Source organism: Rhinatrema bivittatum, chromosome 15 (assembly GCF_901001135.1).
Source record: "Rhinatrema bivittatum chromosome 15, aRhiBiv1.1, whole genome shotgun sequence".
In the NCBI taxonomy this organism is placed as follows: domain Eukaryota; kingdom Metazoa; phylum Chordata; class Amphibia; order Gymnophiona; family Rhinatrematidae; genus Rhinatrema; species Rhinatrema bivittatum.
The window spans coordinates 34,856,434-34,877,568 of NC_042629.1; the positions used below are offsets into that span (position 1 = coordinate 34,856,434).

A 21,135-nucleotide genomic window follows, 5' to 3' on the forward strand; every position below is an offset into this window, starting at 1 on the left:
ACATTGCAAAGCTCCCCCCCCCCCCCTCGCTACTCAACTAGAGCTCCAATGCAGGCAAGAGCCACTAATGTGGCCCTGTGTAAAAAAAAAAAAAAAAAAGTATTCTCACCCCTGCTCTACATGGAGAAGAAATGAGAGCCACTGAATGGGAGGAAACCTACTTTCTGCATCTCCTGAAGCATCTAAGAACGGGGCAAGTGACCAGAGGAGCAGCCCCTGAGGAATCCGCTGCGATCTCATCGAAGGGCAGACAAATCTGTAGTAAGAGCCTTCGTTAAATCAGTCCGAATCCATCCTAGTGACAGGAGACGTGGCATGATCGTTGTGCAGGTCTAGGTGGGTAATCAAGAAGCAAAACGTGCAGAGTGTCACGCCAACGCACATCTAAGATTCAACGGAGCATTTACCTGCCCGGTGGGTTTCGGTATGGCTATCGGATTTTATGATAAATAAAAAGCTACAGCTGGCACATTTAATACATCTGCACACAAAGCACAGGACCTCTATGCCTCGTAGTTGAAAAACCCAAATCAAAAGCAAGCAAAGCAGATTTCAAAGTCTTCGATACTGGATGTTCCCTCACATTTTTCTTGACTCTCTTCGGTGCTTAAGCCCTTCAGTCTCCGTTCTAGGTCATGTACTCCACTTGTCAGCTACATTCAAATTCCTAAAGACTGTGCCCCATCACGCCGAAAGTCCCCCGGAATGGTGGGTGAGGGGGACCAGGAAGCTCGTCCAAGCTGTGCTCCACTTTTCAGGCCCCAAGCAGCATCAAACGTGGCCTGGATGCAACGTCTACCTTCCTTTGTCACTCTGTGGAAATACTGTCAGCGCCTGGTAAACTGAACCTTTACAAAACTCGCTGCCACGTTCAAAGGACACATATATATATATATATATATATATATATATACACACATATATATACATATACACACACACAGATCTCGCACTGCTTTGCTGATTGCACATAATAAACTACTTTTAAGACACAGCAGCGTCATGAGCTGCTTCTGCCAAAATCTTTGGGGGAGGGGAAATACTGTAGATTCCAGTTCGTAAAGACGCTGAGCCACTGGAGGCCCGGCAAACCTTTAACTGCCAGACTGATCCAGGATAATGCGACTCTGCAATGCGAACTACAGAAAACTGAAAGCCAGGCAAGGCCTTCCAATGTAAACTTTTTTTTTTTTTTTTTTTAATTTCCCAAATGCCCAATTCTATCACCTAAAGAAACGATGGAAGAGAAAAAAAAAACACAAACTCTCTCTTAACTTTTCAACGTGCCAGAAGAGGCACTTCTCCCCACCCCCAGGATTTCCTTCTTACCGGCGAAAAATCGCATCAATCCAGGCTGGAGAGGAAGAGCCAAACCTCAGCCAGGCCTGGCAAAAAAAAATCTGAATCCAGGACCAGACGAGAACTGGAACAGATGCTACACAGAGAGAAGCTGGGAATTCCCAGGACTTCGAAATTAACCAAGAGAAAACCTCTTCTCCCTAGGCACTAAGAGGCGTTTGCCCTTGGCACTGATTTTTTTCTCTGAAACATCCATGCAAATTTCTGATTAAGTAGAACGTTAAAAAGGTTTGTGTTTTATGAGCCCACTCAGCTGGGACCGTCACAGGATGCACGTCTTTCCGCTGGTGCGGTGTGAAAAAGATGGCTATTCGATATGTATATATATATATATATATATATATATATATATATATATATATATATATATATATATATATATATATATGTGTGTGTGTAGGTACGACAGGCAGTTTACTCTTACTTCTCTCGACGGAAATGGCTCCTTAAGTGTTACTTGTCCAGTTCCTTCCCCTCCGCACCAAGCTCTGAGCGCTATATGTATGGACATCAGTTCTTTAATGCACGGTTTATATTTTTGTTTTCTTTCTAATCACATACCCTCCATTTTCTTATTCAGGTTGTATTCTTGGAATGTAAATAAAATGGTAACTTTTTTTTTTTTAAATACAGAGCAAGGTACAAAAGAAGCCTTAGATTTACCAGACTGTATTGTCAGCTGTCTCCTGCACAAGAATTAGAGGTTCCCTCTGTAACACACAAACCAGATACAGGTACAGGCCTTCTAGTGGAAGGGCAAAAAAGGTCACTGGTTAACCTTACAGCCCGCGGGACTGAGAGCTTTCGCTGAATTTCTAGCAAATATTTCCATGCAGGAGAGAGCTGGGTTTATTTAGCCAGGAAGAGAGAAGTCGGAGGGGCACCTTGACAGCAGCAAAGCATCGAAAGAGAAAAAACGTGGAGAGCAGGACTGGGGCCTGAAGTGCAGCAGGGCAGACGGGAGGATGCACCCCGACAGGCGCTGGTGGCAGTGACCCGGGGAGCTACTGGCCTTCCATCACAGGGAGGGTTTCTCCCCCAGCAGGATCACAAACTTGAAACGGAAATGATAGATATACACCTATCAAGTTGGAAATCAGCAGAACTTTGAAGTGAAATAAAAATCACTGGAGGCTTTCAGAAGCAGGATGGTTTCAGATAGAGTGCATGATGTGCATCCTGCAGAATCGGTGGCGATTTTGTGCAGACCTGAAACAGATTTCAACCTGCTTCTTTTTCCTCCTTGGTGCTGGAGGCTGCCGCCGGTCCAGATCTGGTAGCCTTTTTTTTTTTTTTTTTTTAAATTACCACAGCTACTGGGCAGGAATGTGGACTAAAATGACATCAAGGTCCCTTCCAGCCCTATCTGTAGGATCCTTTGCTTTCGGTTTAAACTGATTTGTAGCTGTAAATTTCCGGATTTTTCCAAGTGTGACAATTGGTTTAAACCGATATTCACCCTCATTTTAAGCGGGTTACAGGGCAGCTCCAGAGCTTCAGATGCAGCATCCCGAGGCCTCCTGTAACTGCAGGAAGCCAGCGGGGGCCAAAACACCGGCAGCATTCCAAGTCCCACCCTCCCAACAGCGAAAACGCTCGCCCTGCAGTGCCGCAGAGAGGGTGTTTCAAGGGCCAGCTCCCCCTCCACAGCCAGGGTGCCTGCCGCTTGGTGCCACCAGAGCAGCATTTGAGGCAGGGCCTGACCTCCAGAGGTGCTTCCCGGCAGACCCCCCCTGCAGGCCCACACAAAGGAAGAGCAGTGCTGCGGAGCAAACGCAGGAAAGAGGAGGAACCGGGAGCCTCCGCCAGTAAGGAGGAAGGCTGATGAAAGAGAGAGGTTCTCGTTGGGAGAGAAAGGGGCATGCTAGGCAGGGGCTGGAGGCAGAGACAGGGCTACTGCTGAGCGGGTGAGAGGGAGAATCTGCTTGTTTCACTGGCCTGGCTACTGCCCACCAAAATAAACTCCGATATTCATCTAGAAAAATAAGTCCCTGAGACTTCATTACCGACTATCCATGTCTCTTTCCCCCTCTCCCCCCCTCAATATCTTGCCATGGAACACTGGCCAGGGGCCACAGATCCTGGCTCCTTCAGCACCCCAAGCCCGGCCACCGGGTATCCTTGTGCACCTGCTGCTAAGATCATCCCCCAACCAAGGGGGCTCCTCCTCAGTCAGGGCGAGAAACAGAAGCTGGGCTCAAGAACTGAACCTAGATCTCCCCGCTTGGCGGCTCGCTCGCCCCCCACTCATCTTAGAAACAGATCCACAGCCCGTTCCTGCTCGTAGCCTTTGCCCCAGCAAACACCACGACAGAATGCAGGAGGCCAGGCTAGAGGCTTAGGAGCGCACACAATTACAAAAAACACTTCCCCCGGAGCAGACATTTCACTACAAAAGCATCCTACGGACCACGAGTCTGTGTTCTGGCTGTTAACAGGCCAAGGGCACGAACGCTTCACGGTCTGCTTCACTGCCTCCGGGGATTGCTCCCTTGTTGGTAAGCAGGGCACTGCCGGGTGTTATCAGCCTTTTCAGCAATTCCCACATCCTAGGCAGGGTGCAAAATGAAGTGGAAATGCGTGTTAAAATAAAAATGCATTGAATTAAAAAGTGGTATAATGAGACCAGTTGCAGATTAGACAGCACACAAGCCTGAGGCGCTAGAAGTTTCAGCTTCCTGCCAATTCATTTGGAGACTTTATCATCTGCATGCACAGGAATCTTGTTAACTTACTCCAGCAGCCTCATCACGCAGAGAAGAAGCATCGTTTGTGAAAGTGCCATGCGTTCACGTTTCCCTTGCATTCTCATATTCTGCCCTCCACTGCAAGGCCCCTCTCTCCTGGCTCCTTATCTGCCTCCCGGGCAGACGCGCCAACACTGGAAAGTTCTTAAGGGACAGAGAGGTCTTAATCTTGCACTAAAATGCACAGGGAGGAGGAAGGGGTTGGGAACTTTAAGGAGACAGAGTAGAAAAATGGGAACATTTATTGGGGAGCAGGTGAGGGAATGAAGAATGGAAGAGTAGAAGATGAGAGAGAGAGAGAGAGAGAGAGAGAGAGAGAGAGAGAGTTTCCCTCACGCAGAGAGAGAACTGGTAACAGCATTCAACATCAAAGTAAAAAAAAAACAACTGCTAATCCCCTGTGGCCAGTTACTCCTAAATTTTGACTAGCCCCTAAAGTGCTGCCCTTCATAAGAGCAAAATACTTGGACTGGACGCTGCCTCTTCCCCCAAAGGACAATTTTACATCCGCAGCACTCCCAGCCTCCATGGGCCCACGCAACAGGTGCCTGACCAGAGGATCAAGCCCAGCTCTGCAAAGCGCCGAGACCTGCGAACTTTGCAGGGTGGTTTCCTCACAGGCTAACCATGTCCGTGCCAAGGGCTACCAACGCCTACTCTTTTGATGCCTCTGGAGCCGGCCCTCGGGAACCTCTGCTGTTGCCACGGTCATCGCCGGGCAATGCTGTCGCCACCGCCAGGAGTTCAGAGGGGTGAGGAAGGTGGAGGGTATGCGACGGGAAGACAGGAGAATGGTCAGGATTGGCTGAAAGCTAAAGAAGTGTCATGCTAGGTCACACCCATGGCCCACAGGGCCCTACATCCTGTCTCTGACAGGGCCTAATCCGGGTCACTTGCAAGTACCCAGCAGATCCACATATGGAGATCCACTCCCTGTTGCTCACTCCCCAAAGTAAGAGGTGGCAATCTCCAAGTCCACCTGGCTAATAATTGTCAACGGAGCTTGACTACATCCTATGGCAGCAAATTCCACTTACATTTATTTATACGTTTCTAGGCCACCGTTCTCAAAAAATATTGTACAAGGCAGTTTACAGTTTAAAATGCATTCAGATATTTGCAGATTTGATGTGGAATTTCATTCGCTTTTCTTGACCAGCGTTGCACAGTAAGCTGAGCATGTTGGCGCCGTTCTTTTCCCTGGGGATGCCGCCTAGAGCAGACCCCCAGCATTATTGTCGGGATCCTTGTCCCCTCGTGCATCACTTTGCACTCGACCACATTCGATTTCGTCTGCCGCCATTTAGATGCCCAGTCCCCGGTGTGGCGGTTCCTCACATTCTGGGGGGTTTTAACTGCTTAGAATAAGAAGTGTGCGAGCACCTCCTTTGCTGCTCCCTTTCCCAGATCATTAATGAGGGTTAAACCACACTGGTGCGTGGACAGATCCCTGGAGCATTCCACCTTTAACCTCCCTCTTCAGAGAGAAGACTCATCCTTTCCCCCCCCCCCCCCCCGTTCCTTTTCCTATCCTGTAACTCGTTACCAATCCAAAAAGAGAACAGAGTCTCCTAACCCCTTGGGACTTTTAAGTTTCCATGGGAGATTCACAGGAAGGACTTTATCAAATGCCTTCTGAAAACGCAGACCCGCTACTGTCAACTGCCGGCTTGCCCGTAAATCTGTCACCGTGACTTGGCATCTCCTCGTCCTTAGGGCTGACAGAACTGGCTCGGTTGTCCCTGGCAGGCAGCAGTCCAGGGACAGCTAGGGGCAAATCTGTGTTCCCCCTCACACCCCGAGAGCCTTCACAGGCAGCACTGCAGCAGAAATGACCCGGCACCCCGCCCCAACGGGAACCCAAGTCCATGATCTTATGAGACAGGAGCGTTTATTTATTCCATGGGGCCTGTATATTTTGTGCTGTTTGCCTGCAGGGTAATTAGATCTATTTTATGAAGTTTATTTGTAACCCACTGAGAATGTAGGATAAGGCGGTGTGTGGACATTTTTAAATAAATCGTTTTTCTTCTGTGGGAATAACGAAACCTGCCTGACAAGAAAGCTGATGTTACAGAAATAAAAAAAAAAAGTGTGAGAGGCTGGCAAAACGTTTTGTAAATTGGGATGATGAATATTCTGTCTGCAGAACTTACCACCTCCTCCACTATTGGCGCAGACAGGTTTCACCTTCACCCTGTGATCAAGAAGCAGGTTGCCTGGTAATAAATGTCGGTTTTCCTACGTTAAAGTTTGTCCAGACTACACATGGGTTTCCATAAGAAAAACGCGTTACTGAAAGTAACACCTTGCCAGGTTCTTATGGCCTGGATTGGCCACTGTTGGAAACCGGATGCTGGGCTTGATGGACCCTTGGTCTGACCCAGCATGGCATGTTCTTATGATGTCCTCCAGCAGGGTACTGAGCACACCACTGGCAGAGGCAAATCACAAGCGTTACCTCCAAAAAAGCAGGGTCTTAAAAATGTCTTCACAAAGGGGTTAAGTGACTTGCTTAAGATCACAGTGAGTGGGTCCCCAAGAGTCCCAGCAACTAGGCCAACACAGCCTGCCCCAGACTTGCCAGATTACAACGAGGAGTCGGTGCAATAAAATTGCAAACATATTCAACATATGCCACCAAGTCCGATTTTGAAGCACGACATTTACGTTAAGGTGTAGGAGAACATCACCCCTTCCCCCTCAAAAAAAAAAAAAAAAACACAGATTTGCTAAGACAAATCTTTCACAGCCTCTTCCCACCATGTATGCTATAAGGCTCCTAAAACTTCCAAACAACATTCTGCCTTAAAGACGCTGCCGAGCGAGCGTGCAACCAACTCTGAGAGCAGCGAGAGGCTCTGCTAAGCAGTGACACACTGCACTGGGATCAGAACGCTGAACATCTGGACACCAAATGTTAGCGAGAGTATAAAAGAGCCTGACCAGGCACGGGGTTTAGAGATTCGGTAGACGGACACACACGCAAGCAAGCATGTTACTGAGGCTTCTCTGCATGCTCGGACCACTGGCCACCGTGGCATGGGGCCAGTACGACTATTACTATCCCCACCACGACTACTCCTACCATGACCAGTATTCCAATCAGTACAGGCAGGGCTTCAACTTCCAGTGCCCCCACGGGCAGGTGATCAGGTCGGTGAGCAGTGTCTTCAGCAAGAAGGAAGGCTCCGACCGACAGTGGAACTACGGATGCATGCCAACGCCCCAGAGCCTGGGGGAACCAACCGAGTGCTGGTGGGAAGAGATCAATCGAGCGGGAATGGAATGGTAGGACCTGATCTTAAGCTCTCCTTTTCTCGGGCGAGCCATAGTGGGGGGGGGGGGGGGGGGGAAGAGCATGTTATAAAGGGGCTGGTATTTTTCATGAAGAAAATACACACTCGTCAGCCGACTCACCGGTGATGACGCTGAAAAATTATGTCCCCGCTGGGTGAATAATTTCACTACCCTTGGCAAAATGGGAGGTAGTCACAATTATATTCTTATCTGAATTTTTTTTTTTTTTTATCCCAGGCCCTCCTGCAGACTCAATCCCACTCTCTGCTGTGGGTCTATGCCAGTTATCTGCTTTGCAAATGCAACTACTGTTGTAGTCCACTTCTTCATTTGCTATCAATTATGGGGAACAAAATCATCATCGTGATTTTCTATGTAGATTGAAAAAGAGAAATTTAGTATAAAACATAACTTCTAGTGATAACATCCGAAGATTTACAGAAATGTCATTGCTGGCTGCAGAAAAGGTTTTACAGGCGATCTTGTAATTGTTCTGCAGAATTGATGGGAAAGGAGCTTTCTTACCCTGTATAAAGGGTGGGAAATTCAAGTAAAAAAAGAAGAAATATATAAAACATTGGTCCAATAAATAGGTAACTCCATACTCTCTGGACTGACTAGGTTTCAGGAGCTACACTTCCTTTGATCAGGTCAAAGGAAAACACCTCATTCTGCTCTGAGCTGAACACAGGATGAAGTTAGTACAGTAGAAAGGTGTCACCCGTTTATTTCTGCACCTTCACATGGATTAGCACAGTGCTCCTGCTTCCCCGTAGAAATCCAGTAAAGTGGATTTCTATGGCCCAATGTTTGCAAGCGATTGGGTCATTTCTTAAAGCAGCTCCTGGGTGCAAACTGGCAGAAGGAGAGGCTTTGGTTCGATGAGCCTGCTCTGCAACTGCTTTATTCTCTCTTACATATAGATATATTTTTTTTTTAATCCAGAGCGCTGCCGGCTTGCTTACTGCACACCCTGACAATGCATCGGGAAGCCGAAGCCACGTTCACCCTGCTCATGACCTCACTGGGCACCAGGCTGCCCACTGGCTGAGACCACGAGCAGGGAGGAGAGGGGGGCCCCATTATTCACCAAGAGGATGCGCCAGTCCTGGTTTTAAATCGCGCTGTACGTGTGGCTTTGCAGGGCTGCCCTTCTTACCGAGATCAGACCTCCTGCATGCAGTGGGGGCAAAGCGGTGACTTATTTATTTACTTCAAACTAACGTTCACAGCGGATAACAAATTATAAAGGCATACAGAACTGTTACAAAATTTTGCAAACACACATTACAAAAACAAACAAACATCGATAGTGTCAACTCAAAAAGGCATAAACATGATTACAGCTCTGAGCAAAAACAAAACAAAAAAAAAAGCATAAACTTTCAGTAGAAGAGCAATAGAACAAAGATGGTGAAAGGCCTTACTGAGACTCACTAATTTAAGTCCAAAATTAGAAACGATCCCTTCCCCCGAGCACCGCTGTAGTCACTAAATGTAAATAATATTTTATTTATTTATTTAAGTGTTTTTATATACCGGGATACGTTGGGATCATCTCGGTTCACAGAAAACTAAAACTGCAACAGGCTTTACAGAGAACAAATAACAAAGTGAAGGTAAATAAAGTAAACTGTGATAAGTTTGAACAAATAACACAACATGCTATATAGCTAACTGGTTATACAGAGAACGATAATTCAAAATAAGCATGAATATTTGGAAAAGATGGCAGGGAGAGCTTTTACAGGGATTATGTTGGGGCGGTTAAATTAAATGAGGGACGCAAGGCATAATAGTAACAAATGTAATAGGAAATCAGACTTAAGCCAGGGGGGGGAGGGTATCTGAGATGAGAAGAACCTGGGTGAGATAATGGAAGAAGAGAGGGAAGGGTGGCAGGTGATATGGACAAGGTCAGATGTAATAGGAGAGTGGACAGGGTGAAGGGGGAACAAGCTGGATCATACTGGGTAGAGTGATAGTATATTCAAGGAGAGAGAGGGTGGTAATTGGGGGATTGTGAGAAGGGATTAGGTGAAAGCCTGTTTAAAGAGCCAGGTCTTGAGGTTCTGTTTGAATCTTTTTTGACAAGATTCTAAGCGCAGGTTTGGGGGCATTCTGTTCCAGAGGGTGGGTCCGGCTAGGGAGAGGGCACGTGTTTTAGTGGATTTAAGTTTGGACAGCTTTGGAGAGGGAGTGTGCATCATGGCAAGGTGCTGTGCCCTTATTTAACATGTTAGCAGTTATACACTGCTAACATGTTAAATAAGTCAATGCAATCCACAGCACAGAAGAGCGATAGTATGGTACCTATAAACGGTCTAACAGTCTGATGTTAAGGTACGTTACAGTAAGGTGCCTCAAACCGGGAGACAAATTCAATGAGGAAGCTGAAATCAGTGCAACCATTAAGCATTTAGTTCTAATCTCTGCTGCATCAGCAAAGCAAAGCTGGTCGTCTCCATTCAAGTGAAGGCCACACTCCCTTGCCACTCTAAAAACCAGATTTGGTCAGCGATTGTTCCATGTGATAAGCCTCAATCACCACCGTCTTACATTTCAGCAGCCCTAGTCAGCCCTTCCGTGAACTGGTTTCAGCCAAGGCAGATTGTGATCTCTGGCCAGCTCATTCACTCCCGGCTCTGAGGCCTAAACACAAGCAGGATCAGGTCCAGAAATCCTCAGCTGGAAGAGGCTACTGGGTGGGCAAACTGGGGCGATCACCACAGTCCCCGCCAACTGCAGGAAGGAACGGGTAGCGTCATTGGCCGAACGTCTGTCTGCGTGGCACAGAGGAAGAAGAGGTAAGGCTCAGCCATGCAGAGGAAAAAAAAATGTCGACCACTGCCGATTAGGTGCCTGGGAGGAAGTGGGGAGTGCTTGACGGGATCCTTGGAAAGGGGAACCCCTGCAACTCTCAATCTTGGGAGGGGCTCAGGCCCTCGCTCTGGCCTCATACGCCCCTAGGGTCAGTCTCGTTTGCACTGGTGCAGAATGGCATGAGAAGGCACCCTCTCTTCTGGAAAGAGGCTGGTTGAGATGAGAAGCAATTGCTACACTTAAGATAAACATGGGGGTAACCTGCTCGGCGCGGCAGTTACTATCACAAGAAGCTTGTTGGGCAGACTGGATGGGCCATTTGGTCTTTATCTGCTAACTATTTCTATGTCACTATGTATCCTGTCACCAGGCCAGATGCAGGGACAATACGGACCAGCATCAGAATCTGAGAATTGTCCTTTCTGTATCCTGTAATTTTATTTTACTGTTAACACTTTTTTGTAAATTTGTTCTCTTTTAACCACTTTATGCATCACCTTGGCAACACATATTCCTACTGTCACGCCCATAAAGCAATCAGAATCTGGTTCTTCTCTGCCCTTTTTAGCTTCATCCCCCCTCCCCGCACCACAGGAAGAGAGGAGGAGGAGGGAAAAACAGGAGGCAAGGGGCTGGATTAGGGAGTAGAATCTCTCTTCCTGGTTCTGCTCTGTCCCCTGTAGCCTTACCCCCTTTCCTCCTGTTCCCTGCATATGGCCTGGAATGGGAGGGGAGGGGCTGGAGCAGGTAAACACAGGAAGGTTCTCTGAGATTCTAGGTGCTGGTGAAGAGTCATCAATCAGAGCCCCGTAGGCTCAAGCCCAGTGCCGTTCTCAAACCTGCTGCGCTGCAGACAACTGATCCCTTAAGTTTGCCAGTCCGGCAGTGGACGTGAGGAAACAGAGGCAGGGAAAAGCATGCCACTAAAATACAAAAAAAAAAAAAAGTGTGTATACCCGAATGCAATCAATCCCAAAGTTTTGCTGAAGGCCTGAAAATCACAGTACACCATGAAGAAAGGAGCGAGGTCGTCACCTTTCCGTTTCTCCTCCACCCGCTCGCACTCTGTAATCTCTGGGATACCGATGTATGTAATCTCGGCTGAAGAAAGGTCCCTGTAATAAACAGCGTTTTCTAAATGCACCCGCGTCTGCGGCAGAGGGAAAGCGCACGCGAGGCCTAGCCATGCTGGAGAACCAGGTTCCCAGCCTTAGAATTACGCCAGGTTCCACCCTGCAATCTCCAAGGCCTGCCAAGGCCTTCCTGACAGTTCAAGATGCTTATCTACTTCTTCCAAAACACAAAGCTCTCCAAAGATGAATGGTAGAGTAATTATATAGCACCATATAGGTTCCAGTTTAAGAATCCCTCCCCCCTGAAAAGGTTTGCAGGCAGGCAGGTCTTTATCCCAGGGCCCACAGACTGGGGAGCGGTCTGAACCCACCACTAACTGTTTAGGGAGGGACCCCTGCAGTCTCTCCGGTTGCATTAACTGAATACCGCTTTCTTACAGAAGCAAAGCATAAAATCTGCTCGCATGTTTGTGGCTTACTTTGTTAATATTTCCAGGTTTAAGGTTCCAGAAACTAAAATGTCTGTCATGTGCTGGAAGTTTAAGGTTTGGCAGTGCGTCACGGTTTTGAGTGTTCCCTTCTGAAACCGTGTTACAGATAACAGGACTTCTATGTTCAGCCAGCGAGAGCAGATCACATCCCTCTCCTCCCCCGCCCCAGATATCACAACGTTTTTCCTGGCTGCGTGGCAGAGCCATTAATCATTCAGCGCCAGGAGCAGTTCAGCCAAATCGATGCCCACTCACTGGGCTCCAGTACTGCTATGCACGGGTTGGGGGAAGGGCAGCAGCTGGCAAAATATCGCACAAATTTATTTTATTTAAAGCTTTTTATATACCGACATACACTTTGAGTATCACATCAGTTTACATAAAAACATGAACCTGGCTTAGTAACGCTTTACAGGGAACTATATTCATATATACGAGTAACTTCAAAAATTATAAATGTGAATACAGGAACTTAGCTTAAAGCGAACAATGTGAACTTGGTTTACAGAATTTAACAGACGATTCTTTATCAGAGCGACTTATTAGGGGTAAGGTGGGAGGGAACACAGGGTTTAAGAGTTTTACAGAGAGTAAGGAAGACTAAGGGGGGGGAGGAAGGGGAAACTGTGAAAAGATTAAAAGGGGGGGGATGAGGAGGGAGAGGAAATTGTAAGGGTGGGAGGGACAGAGTAAGGTGAGAAAGCAGAAGGAGAGAGCCTGAGAGGGATTTAGCCAGTGTCTGCCTGTTTAAACAGCCAGGTCTTACGTTTCTGCTTGAATTTCTTTGGGCAGAATTCCTGCCGTAGATTAACTGGCACAGAGTTCCATAGGGCAGGACCGGCTATGGACAGCGATCGAGCTTTTGTTGATGCAAGGTTGTAGAGTTTGGGCGAGGGTGTGCCTAGAGTTGCCAGGTATTGATTTCTGGTCGGTCTTGTGGATGTGTGGAATGTCCATGAATCTTTGAACCAATTCATGTCGGGGTTATGGAGGGCTTTGTGGATGATGGAGAGAGTTTTGTATTGGATGCGGTGTTCAATGGGGAGCCAGTGTAAGTCCTTGAGGACAGGCGATGTGTGTTCGTTTCTATGAGTGTTGGTGAGGATGAGGGCGGTGGCATTTTGAAGGATTTGGAGTGGGTGGATGGTGTTCTTGGGGAGACCTAGTAGGAGGGAGTTGCAGTAGTCAATTTTCGAGAAGATGGTTGACTGTAGCACTGTACGAAAATCGAAAAGATGGAGGAGGGGTTTAAGTTTTTTCAGTGTATGTAGTTTGAAGAAGCACTCTAAGTGTGGAATTGATACATTTTTTGAAGTGCATATGGTTATCTAGAGTGACACCAAGGTCTCTAACATACTGTGTGAAAGCGATTGCTGTGGGGGGCGCGTGGAGGGGGGAGAAGTCAGTGCTATGTTGTGGTGTGATAAGCATAAGTTCTGTTTTCGCAGTGTTAAGGGCAAGATGCATATTGGATAGGAGATTGTTAATTGCAGATAAGGTGGATTCCCAAGTGTTAATGGCCTTGGGTAGGGAGTTGTTAACTGGTATGAGAATCTGCACATCATCTGCATATATGAAGTGTGGGAGACTAAGTTCAGACAGTAGATGGCAGAGGGGCAATAGATAAATGTTGAATAGGGTAGAAGATAGAGAGGAGCCTTGCGGGACACCCTGATTAAGGGGGATGGCTTTGGATTCATGGTTTCCAATTTTGATTTTGTATTGCCTGTTGCTGAGATATGAAGTAATCCAGCTGAGGGCAGCTCCAGTTATTCCAGTTTCACTTAGTCTCTGTATGAGGATATTGTGGTTAATAGTGTCAAAGGCTGAAGAAATGTCTAGGAGGGCCAAGATGTATGATTTACCTTTGTCAAGGCCTTTAAAAAGGTGATCTGCCATAGAGAGTAATAGGGTTTCAGTACTGTGGTACTTTCGGAAACCATATTGTGAGGAGGATAAAAGAAGCTGGTTGTCGAGGTAATCTGTGAGTTGGCAGTTAATTGCTTTTTCAAGGATTTTAGATATGAGGGATAAATTAGAGATCGGACAGTAGTTAGATGGATCCGAAGGGTCAAGTTTAGGTTTTTTTAATATGGGCTTGACAATCGTTTGTTTGAGGGGGTTAGGTACTGAGCCAGAAGTGATGGAGATGTTTATGATGTTGGCTATGGGTTGGGCAATTATGTTAGGAATGGAGAGGAGATATTTAGTGGGGATAGTGTCTGTACGATGAGATGATGGTCTTAATCTCTTGAGGATGGCTTCAACTTCTGTTGTAGCTATAGTTTCAAATGAATTAAGTTTTGTGGTGAGGTTGTTAGGGGGAGTCTTGCTAGGTGGTGTGGTAGAGGGGAAATGTAATAGCAGTGTGTTAATTTTATCCTGGAAATAAAGTGCGAGGTCCTCGCATTTAGTACTGGCTTCATCATCTGGGATGTGGGCATGAGGAGGTTTAGTAAGGGAGGCCACAAATTCAAAGAGGGCATGGGCATTGTACTGAAGTTGGTGAATTTTGTGGGCCTAGAAATCTCTCTTAGTTTTATTTAGCATTTCAAGGTAGTTATGGAGGGATGTTTTATATTTAGTGAGGAGTGTGGGTGTTGGGTCTTTGTGCCAACTTTTTTCAAGCTTTCTAAGCTGATGTTTCATCTTTTTCAGGATATGCATGTACCAGGGTTTTAAATTTGTTTTGAGAGGAGCTTATTTCTCTGGATTGCAGTGGGTAAATTTTTTCTGCCACAGTGTTGGTGAGGTTGTGCCAAGATGCTAGAGCCGAATCAGCGTTAGAGAGATCTAAGCTGTCCAAGGTGCCTGATAGGGATGTGATGAGGTCATCCCTATTGCATGTTTTTCTGAAGTGTATGATGGTTTTTGGGTTTGTGGGGGGGAGGGGGTTGCTAATGGAGCAGGTGGCTTTAATAAGAAAGTGGTCGGACCAGGGGATGGGAGAAAATGTGGGGGGGGGGGGGGGGGGGTGTCTGTTAGTATGAGGGAGTTTATGAAGATCAGATCTAGGGTGTGTCCAGCTCGATGTGTGGGATTGTTAATAATCTGTCTGAAGCCTATCGCCTTTAATGATTCTAGTATGGTGTCACAGGAATTTGTGCGAGGGGTTGAGTCAACATGAAGATTAAAATCTCTAAGGATGATGGTAGGGGTGTCTATGTTAATATTCTTGGTGATATATTTGATGAGCGGAGAAGGGTTTGAGTCGAGAGTCCCTGGGGGGGGGTATATAAGGCAGATTTGGAGAAATGGGGATTTGAAAAGACCTATCTCCAGCTTAGGTGGGGGAACTGTAGGTTGATGTACTAGTTTGAGATTCTTTTCGGTTACTAAGAGGATTCCTCCACCTTTTCTTTTAGGTCTGGATATGATATCGCATGCATCTGTGGGTAATTGATTTAGTAGGACAATGTCGGTTTCTCTTATCCATGTCTCTGTGATAGCACAAATGTCTGGGTTGATGCCTAAGAGGGTGTCATTGAGGATAGGTATTTTTTTGCCTATTGATTGCGCATTGAGTAGGATGAGGGAAAGGAAACCTAAGATTTGGGACATGGGAGGGGTCAAAGCAATTTACAATGCAAACCTTGGCAGATAAGGACCCTCTTGAACCACTCATTAGTACCGGTCAATTGTGCTGCTACAGACCCTAAAGCTCTGGTCTCATCCCTCCCTGTCCCTGAAATTAATGTCCCTCTCAAAAGAACCAAAAAGGACAACCTATGAAATCAGCTTGGATAAGGAGCAATATCCTGCAGGTGGGCCCCGCTTGCATGGACCCCAGGGTTCATATATATTATATATATTAAAAAAACACAGCTTACACCATATCTGAATCCAGCCAGTACTGAGTAGTGCTGGTGCCAACCCGGGAGTGTTTTCATTGTTCTGGTTCATGCCAAGGCTGGCAGACTCTCTTTCCTTGCCATCTGCCCACTGCACTCCTCCATTCCTCAAAACATTGCATCTCGTCTAGCGAGTCAGTGCAGCGCCTGCAGAGGAAGGTTCCGTTTTTGCTCATTAGCAAGCACTTAGGGTTTGGAGAACGGCATCTAGGGCATGCCCAGATAACTCCATGGACAATGGAACACACTACACTCCAACCATGGTTTTCTGATCTTTAAATGTCTTCCATCCCAATGTAAGAGTGTGACGCTTGGGCTGAGTTCAAAGCCCGACACAGAGACTATATCCAAAGGAAACAGGCAGCCTTTACCGAGGACATTAACTAAATGCCCACATAAGAGCTGGCCGTCTCCTAGATGACTGCTTCATTTTGATTTAGGTAGAAAAACACAAACAATGGTCCTAAACAGTCCAGTAACTGAAGCAACATGATTAATGTAAAGGCTCATTCAGATGCAATAAGCTAAGGCTTAGTTCAACTCCGCATCATAGGAATTAGAAGGCAGGCTAGGAAAATCCTGACATTGGCCCCTCCCTCACACCCTCCTCTCTTTTTTGCCTCCCTTATTAATCGCTGGGGGGGGGGGGGGGGTGTTCAAAAGTAAAACCCCCATCTCACCTTTTTCTCGCGGCTCCGGGAACAGATCATGGGATAAGCTTCCTGTGGGTGTTTGTACGTCCACACGCTGATCTGAAGCGAGCCGGGAGCATTCATTGCTCAGATGGGTGGTTTTGGCACGTGGATGCCATCCTTTGCAGGGGCTTTGGGAATATATAGAAGGGCTCCTCCTTTCATTTTCAAAGGTTTCCGGCCGGTTTCTCATTTGGCTTTTTCTCCTTCCCCCTCCCTCCCACCCATTTTGGGTTTTTTTGGCTCTATGTTGGTTTCTGATTTGGAAGATGATGGTTCCGTCGGTTTGTCGCAGTTGGCGGGTAACCCAACTCCGGATTGATTTTTGCACAATTTATAGATATCGTTTGTGAATAAATATTTTGCGCGAGGGGGGGGGGGGAGGGGTTTAACACACACACACACACACCCCCGAGGTGACATGGTAGCATGCTCGCCGGCCACGGCTGAGGTCTTTCCCTGCTGGGTCGTGGCTGGGAGGGCCGCCGGGTAAGGTTAGTGGCGAATCACCCCAAAGCTTGGCCTGTGGTGGGACTGGTTATATCAGAAGTTGTTTTAATGTTGTGATAACTTTACAAGTAAACCCGAGCACAGTTCGCAGTTTATCAATAAACTGTGGCCTTATTTAACCCAATATGCTGCCTTCCTCATTTGTAAGGCATGAGAGGTTTGGGAGACAGGCAGGGAATCCAGCATACCAGAGCAAGAATGGGAAAACAGAAACATTGCCATTCTTCATACAACATTAAATAAAACCAAGAAATATAAAACAATCATAATAGTAAAATCAGTCATAAAAAGATTAAATCTCTAACCAGTTAAATAGAATATCTAAAATTTCCCCAAACACCAATAAAATATTTTAAAACATCTGATGAATAAAAAAAAATCCAATAATTAAAATATATTCTAGTATATCCCAAAAAACAAAATATTTCAAAACAGTAGACACATCAAATTACACCCAATAATCTCCTGCTCTCCATACCTGGGATCTTTTGATTTCCAGTCACACTGAGATGGTTGTGGATTGGGGAGGTAGGGCCGCACACATATTCACTCTCTCACACAAATCCTATGCTCTCTCACACGCTTACGCTGTCTCCCTCACAGACACACAGGCTCTCACAGGCACAAAGGCCCTTGCACACAGGCTCTCACACACACATGCACACAAACTCTCACACAGACGGCTTCCTTTCACCAGGCCACAGTGCGATGGGCTCCACCGCTGCCCCCTCCATCCTTTGCCTCTTCACTTCGGGCCGTGGTGGGATGAGCTCCACCATGGCCCCACCGGCCTTTCTGCGAAGGGGGGGAGAGGGTAGGAGTTGCAAAGTTGTGAGCGCATGTGTGCAGCTAAAAAGGGGAAACTGCCGCGGGCTTGCTTCATTTTTGGCTGCTGGTGGGTTGAGCTCCACCAGCGATCCCGCGGCCTCACCCCCCCTCCCCCAGGTGTGCCCGCCCTGTGCAAATGCACGGTGTGCACACCCGGTCACGCTGGGCCTGAATAAACTGTGGTCGCTTTTGTATTTCGGAAAGTAGAAAGGGACCCCTCCGCCCGCCCTCTGCTTCCCTCCCCCACCCACCCCTCTGAAAAAAAAAAAAATAGAGGTTTGCATCTTGAAACATTTGTTAACCTTAAACCAGGGCTTCCTGAGTATGACCTCCGGATCCCTCTCACACTCCACACGTCATCCAGACCCATCAGAGAAATATACAAAGGTTCCCTACATGCCCCATCAACAAAAGCCTCACGCCACACCGCCACCAAAGAACGAGCATTCTCGATAGGGGGACCTACTATCTGGAATAACATCCCACCAGATCTCAGACTGGAACCTTGCCTACAAACTTTTCGGAAAAACTCAAAACCTGGCTATTCCGCCAAGTGTTCCCATAATTTGGTCCAAACCAGGAATCTGGACAATTGAAGTCTGCCCCGTTATATAAGTAGATATGACCCCTTTTTAACTTGGTTATCTCTATCTTCTTTCTTCTTCAGCTCCCATGTTGATACTCCTTGTTCAATGTAATTTCTGGCTTTTTGTTTTTGCTTCTCTTAATGACCTTTTGTTAATGGTCATTAAAGAATGTTTACCCCCAGGTTCAATGTAAACTGACCTGATATGACCTGTTATGAAAGCCGGTGTGTTAAATAAATAAATAAATAAATAAATAAATAAATTCATCCCAGTGACCAGACAGCCAGTTTGGTTTCCAGAAGATCCACAATGAATATGCAGGAGGTAAATTTGCATGCAAGGCAGATTCAGTACACACAAATTTATCTCCTGCATATTCATTGTGGGTCTCCTGAAAACCCAATTGTCCGCCAGCCTTGTCAGATCACTGGGACAGGAATGGGAAGCCCTGCCTTAAATGGTATCATCTCTACTGGGCAGACTGGATGGCCCATCGGGCCTTTTTCTGCTGACAATACTGGGTTACTATGTATTCAAGTACCTTTGTTTTGTTTTCTAAGGGGAATTGGTTCGAGCCCCATTAAACTCCATTCCTCGATGGGTGCCCAGGCAAGTCAGTGCCCCCCCCCCCCCCCCCCACTCCCACACACTGGCTGAGGGTTAGAGGACCCTCCTCACCCCCATCCTTGCGACCACGGCAGCCTCTGCTGGTGCAGTGGCCTCCTCCCTTCCCACCCACCCCCAGAGACTCCGGCCTACTGTGCCACAGGCGAGCCTTAGGCCAACCGTCACTCCCCCCCCCCCCCCCCTAGGTACTCATTTTATTTCGGGCAGGGTGCGCCAGCAATCGGTCCTCCTCCTGATGGGCTTGCTAACTGTTGCTGTTTGTTTTGTATCACTGCAGGTATCAGACGTGCTCGAATAACGGCCTGGTGGCAGGTTTCCAGAGTCAGTACTTCCAGTCGGTGCTGGATCGGGAGTGGCAGTTTTACTGCTGTCGCTACAGTCACAAATGCCCTTACTCCTGCTGGTGAGTCTCCATACCTCGTGACCCGCCACAGAAACAGGGCCACGGTGCCAGGCCAGATACCAGCGCCCACGAACCGGCAAGTCATGCATTTCTGCAGCAAAGACAGGTTAGAAGCAGGAGGAAGCCCGCCCCCTGCCCCCAAATACAGCGCCCAGCACCTCACAAGTGACCAGCTGGCTCCAGGTTCACAGGACACCTAGAGCCGGTTCTACTTTTCTTAGGCTTTTGGGAACCACAAGAGAGAAAAGGAGCCAGATCAGCCTGTTCTGAAGCATGGGGCCAGCTGGACAATTTCTGTCCGCCATGGGGTTAATACCCTTCTGGGGAATTTTCTTTAAGACCGAAAATTTAAGAACAAAAAAGTCATTTGAAGTACTTTCTATCAGGAGCCCATCTGATCCAGTCAAGCCGAGAGTGAGAGTGTGTGGCATCCCTTACTACTTGATGAGACCCCCCTCCTCTATTCCTCCACAGTGCTGGCAGGGACCCCAATCGGCAACTGCTGCCTGCCTCCCACCAGCTCTGCTGGAAGAGAGAGCCCGCTTCAGTTCTAACCAGGGGACCGGCAATCAGCAGAAAAACAAGAAAACCCAAAACTGTACTTTCACCTAGCGACGCTTGCAGCAGGAAACACAAAGCAACTAAAACCATAATTCATAAGGAAAACAAAGAGACCCCCACTGCCCCAGAACAGACTTAAAGAGGACTCACTCCTCTCTGAGCCAGCCCTCTCTCACTGCCCCAGCACAAGGAGGACCCCCTCCTCACTGATCCACTGCCCCAGCACGGTGTTAGGGACCCACCCTCCCCACTGAGCCAGCCCTCACCCACTGCCCCAGCACGGTGTTAGGGACCCACCCTCCCCACTGAGCCAGCCCTCACCCACTGCCCCAGCACGGTGTTAGGGACCCACCCTCCCCCCTGAGCCAGCCCTCACCCACTGCCCCAGCACGGTGTTAGGGACCCACCCTCCCCCCTGAGCCAGCCCTCACCCACTGCCCCAGCACGGTGTTAGGGACCCACCCTCCCCCCTGAGCCAGCCCTCACCCACTGCCCCAGCACGGTGTTAGGGACCCACCCTCCCCCCTGAGCCAGCCCTCACCCACTGCCCCAGCACGGTGTTAGGGACCCACCCTCCCCCCTGAGCCAGCCCTCACCCACTGCCCCAGCACGGTGTTAGGGACCCACCCTCCCCCCTGAGCCAGCCCTCACCCACTGCCCCAGCACGGTGTTAGGGACCCACCCTCCCCCCTGAGCCAGCCCTCACCCACTGCCCCAGCACGGTGTTAGGGACCCACCCTCCCCCCTGAGCCAGCCCTCACCCACTGCCCCAGCACGGTGTTAGGGACCCACCCTCCCCCCTGAGCCAGCCCTCACCCACTGCCCCAGCACGGTGTTAGGGGACCCACCCTCCCCTCTGAGCCAGCCCTCACCCACTGCCCCAGCACGGTGTTAGGGACCCACCCTCCCCCCTGAGCCAGCCCTCACCCACTGCCCCAGCACGGTGTTAGGGGACTCACCCTCCCCCCTGAGCCAGCCCTCACTCACTGCCCCAGCATGGTGTTAGGGACCCACCCTCCCCCCTGAGCCAGCCCTCACCCACTGCCCCAGCACGGTGTTAGGGGACTCACCCTCCCCTCTGAGCCAGCCCTCACCCACTGCCCCAGCACGGTGTTAGGGGACCCACCCTCCCCTCTGAACCAGCAGGTTTGAGTGGGTTTTCTCCAGGATGGATAATTATTATATACCATGGCAGAAATTTCCCAGCATTTATGCCTCAGACTTAACTTTCTGAAAATTCACAAAGGGAAAGAAAAACTGACAAAGATGAAAGGAAAAATGGT

The 21,135-nt window shown here is 48.2% G+C and overlaps 1 protein-coding gene and 1 long non-coding RNA gene across 2 annotated transcripts in view; one reads left to right on the forward strand and one right to left on the reverse strand.

Moving 5' to 3' along the window:
- LOC115076904 overlaps positions 1 to 21,135 on the reverse strand; it is a 122,607-nt gene that overhangs the window by 87,381 nt on the left and 14,091 nt on the right. The gene's annotated exons all lie outside the window — the stretch shown is intronic.
- Positions 7,045 to 21,135, forward strand: part of DPT (dermatopontin) — a 35,966-nt gene continuing 21,875 nt past the window's right edge. Inside the window, exons 1-2 of the mRNA XM_029578904.1 lie at positions 7,045 to 7,397; positions 19,166 to 19,291. Coding sequence (XP_029434764.1) covers positions 7,102 to 7,397; positions 19,166 to 19,291 — 422 coding nt within the window. The 5' untranslated portion in view covers positions 7,045 to 7,101. The remainder of the gene's footprint in view (positions 7,398 to 19,165; positions 19,292 to 21,135) is intronic.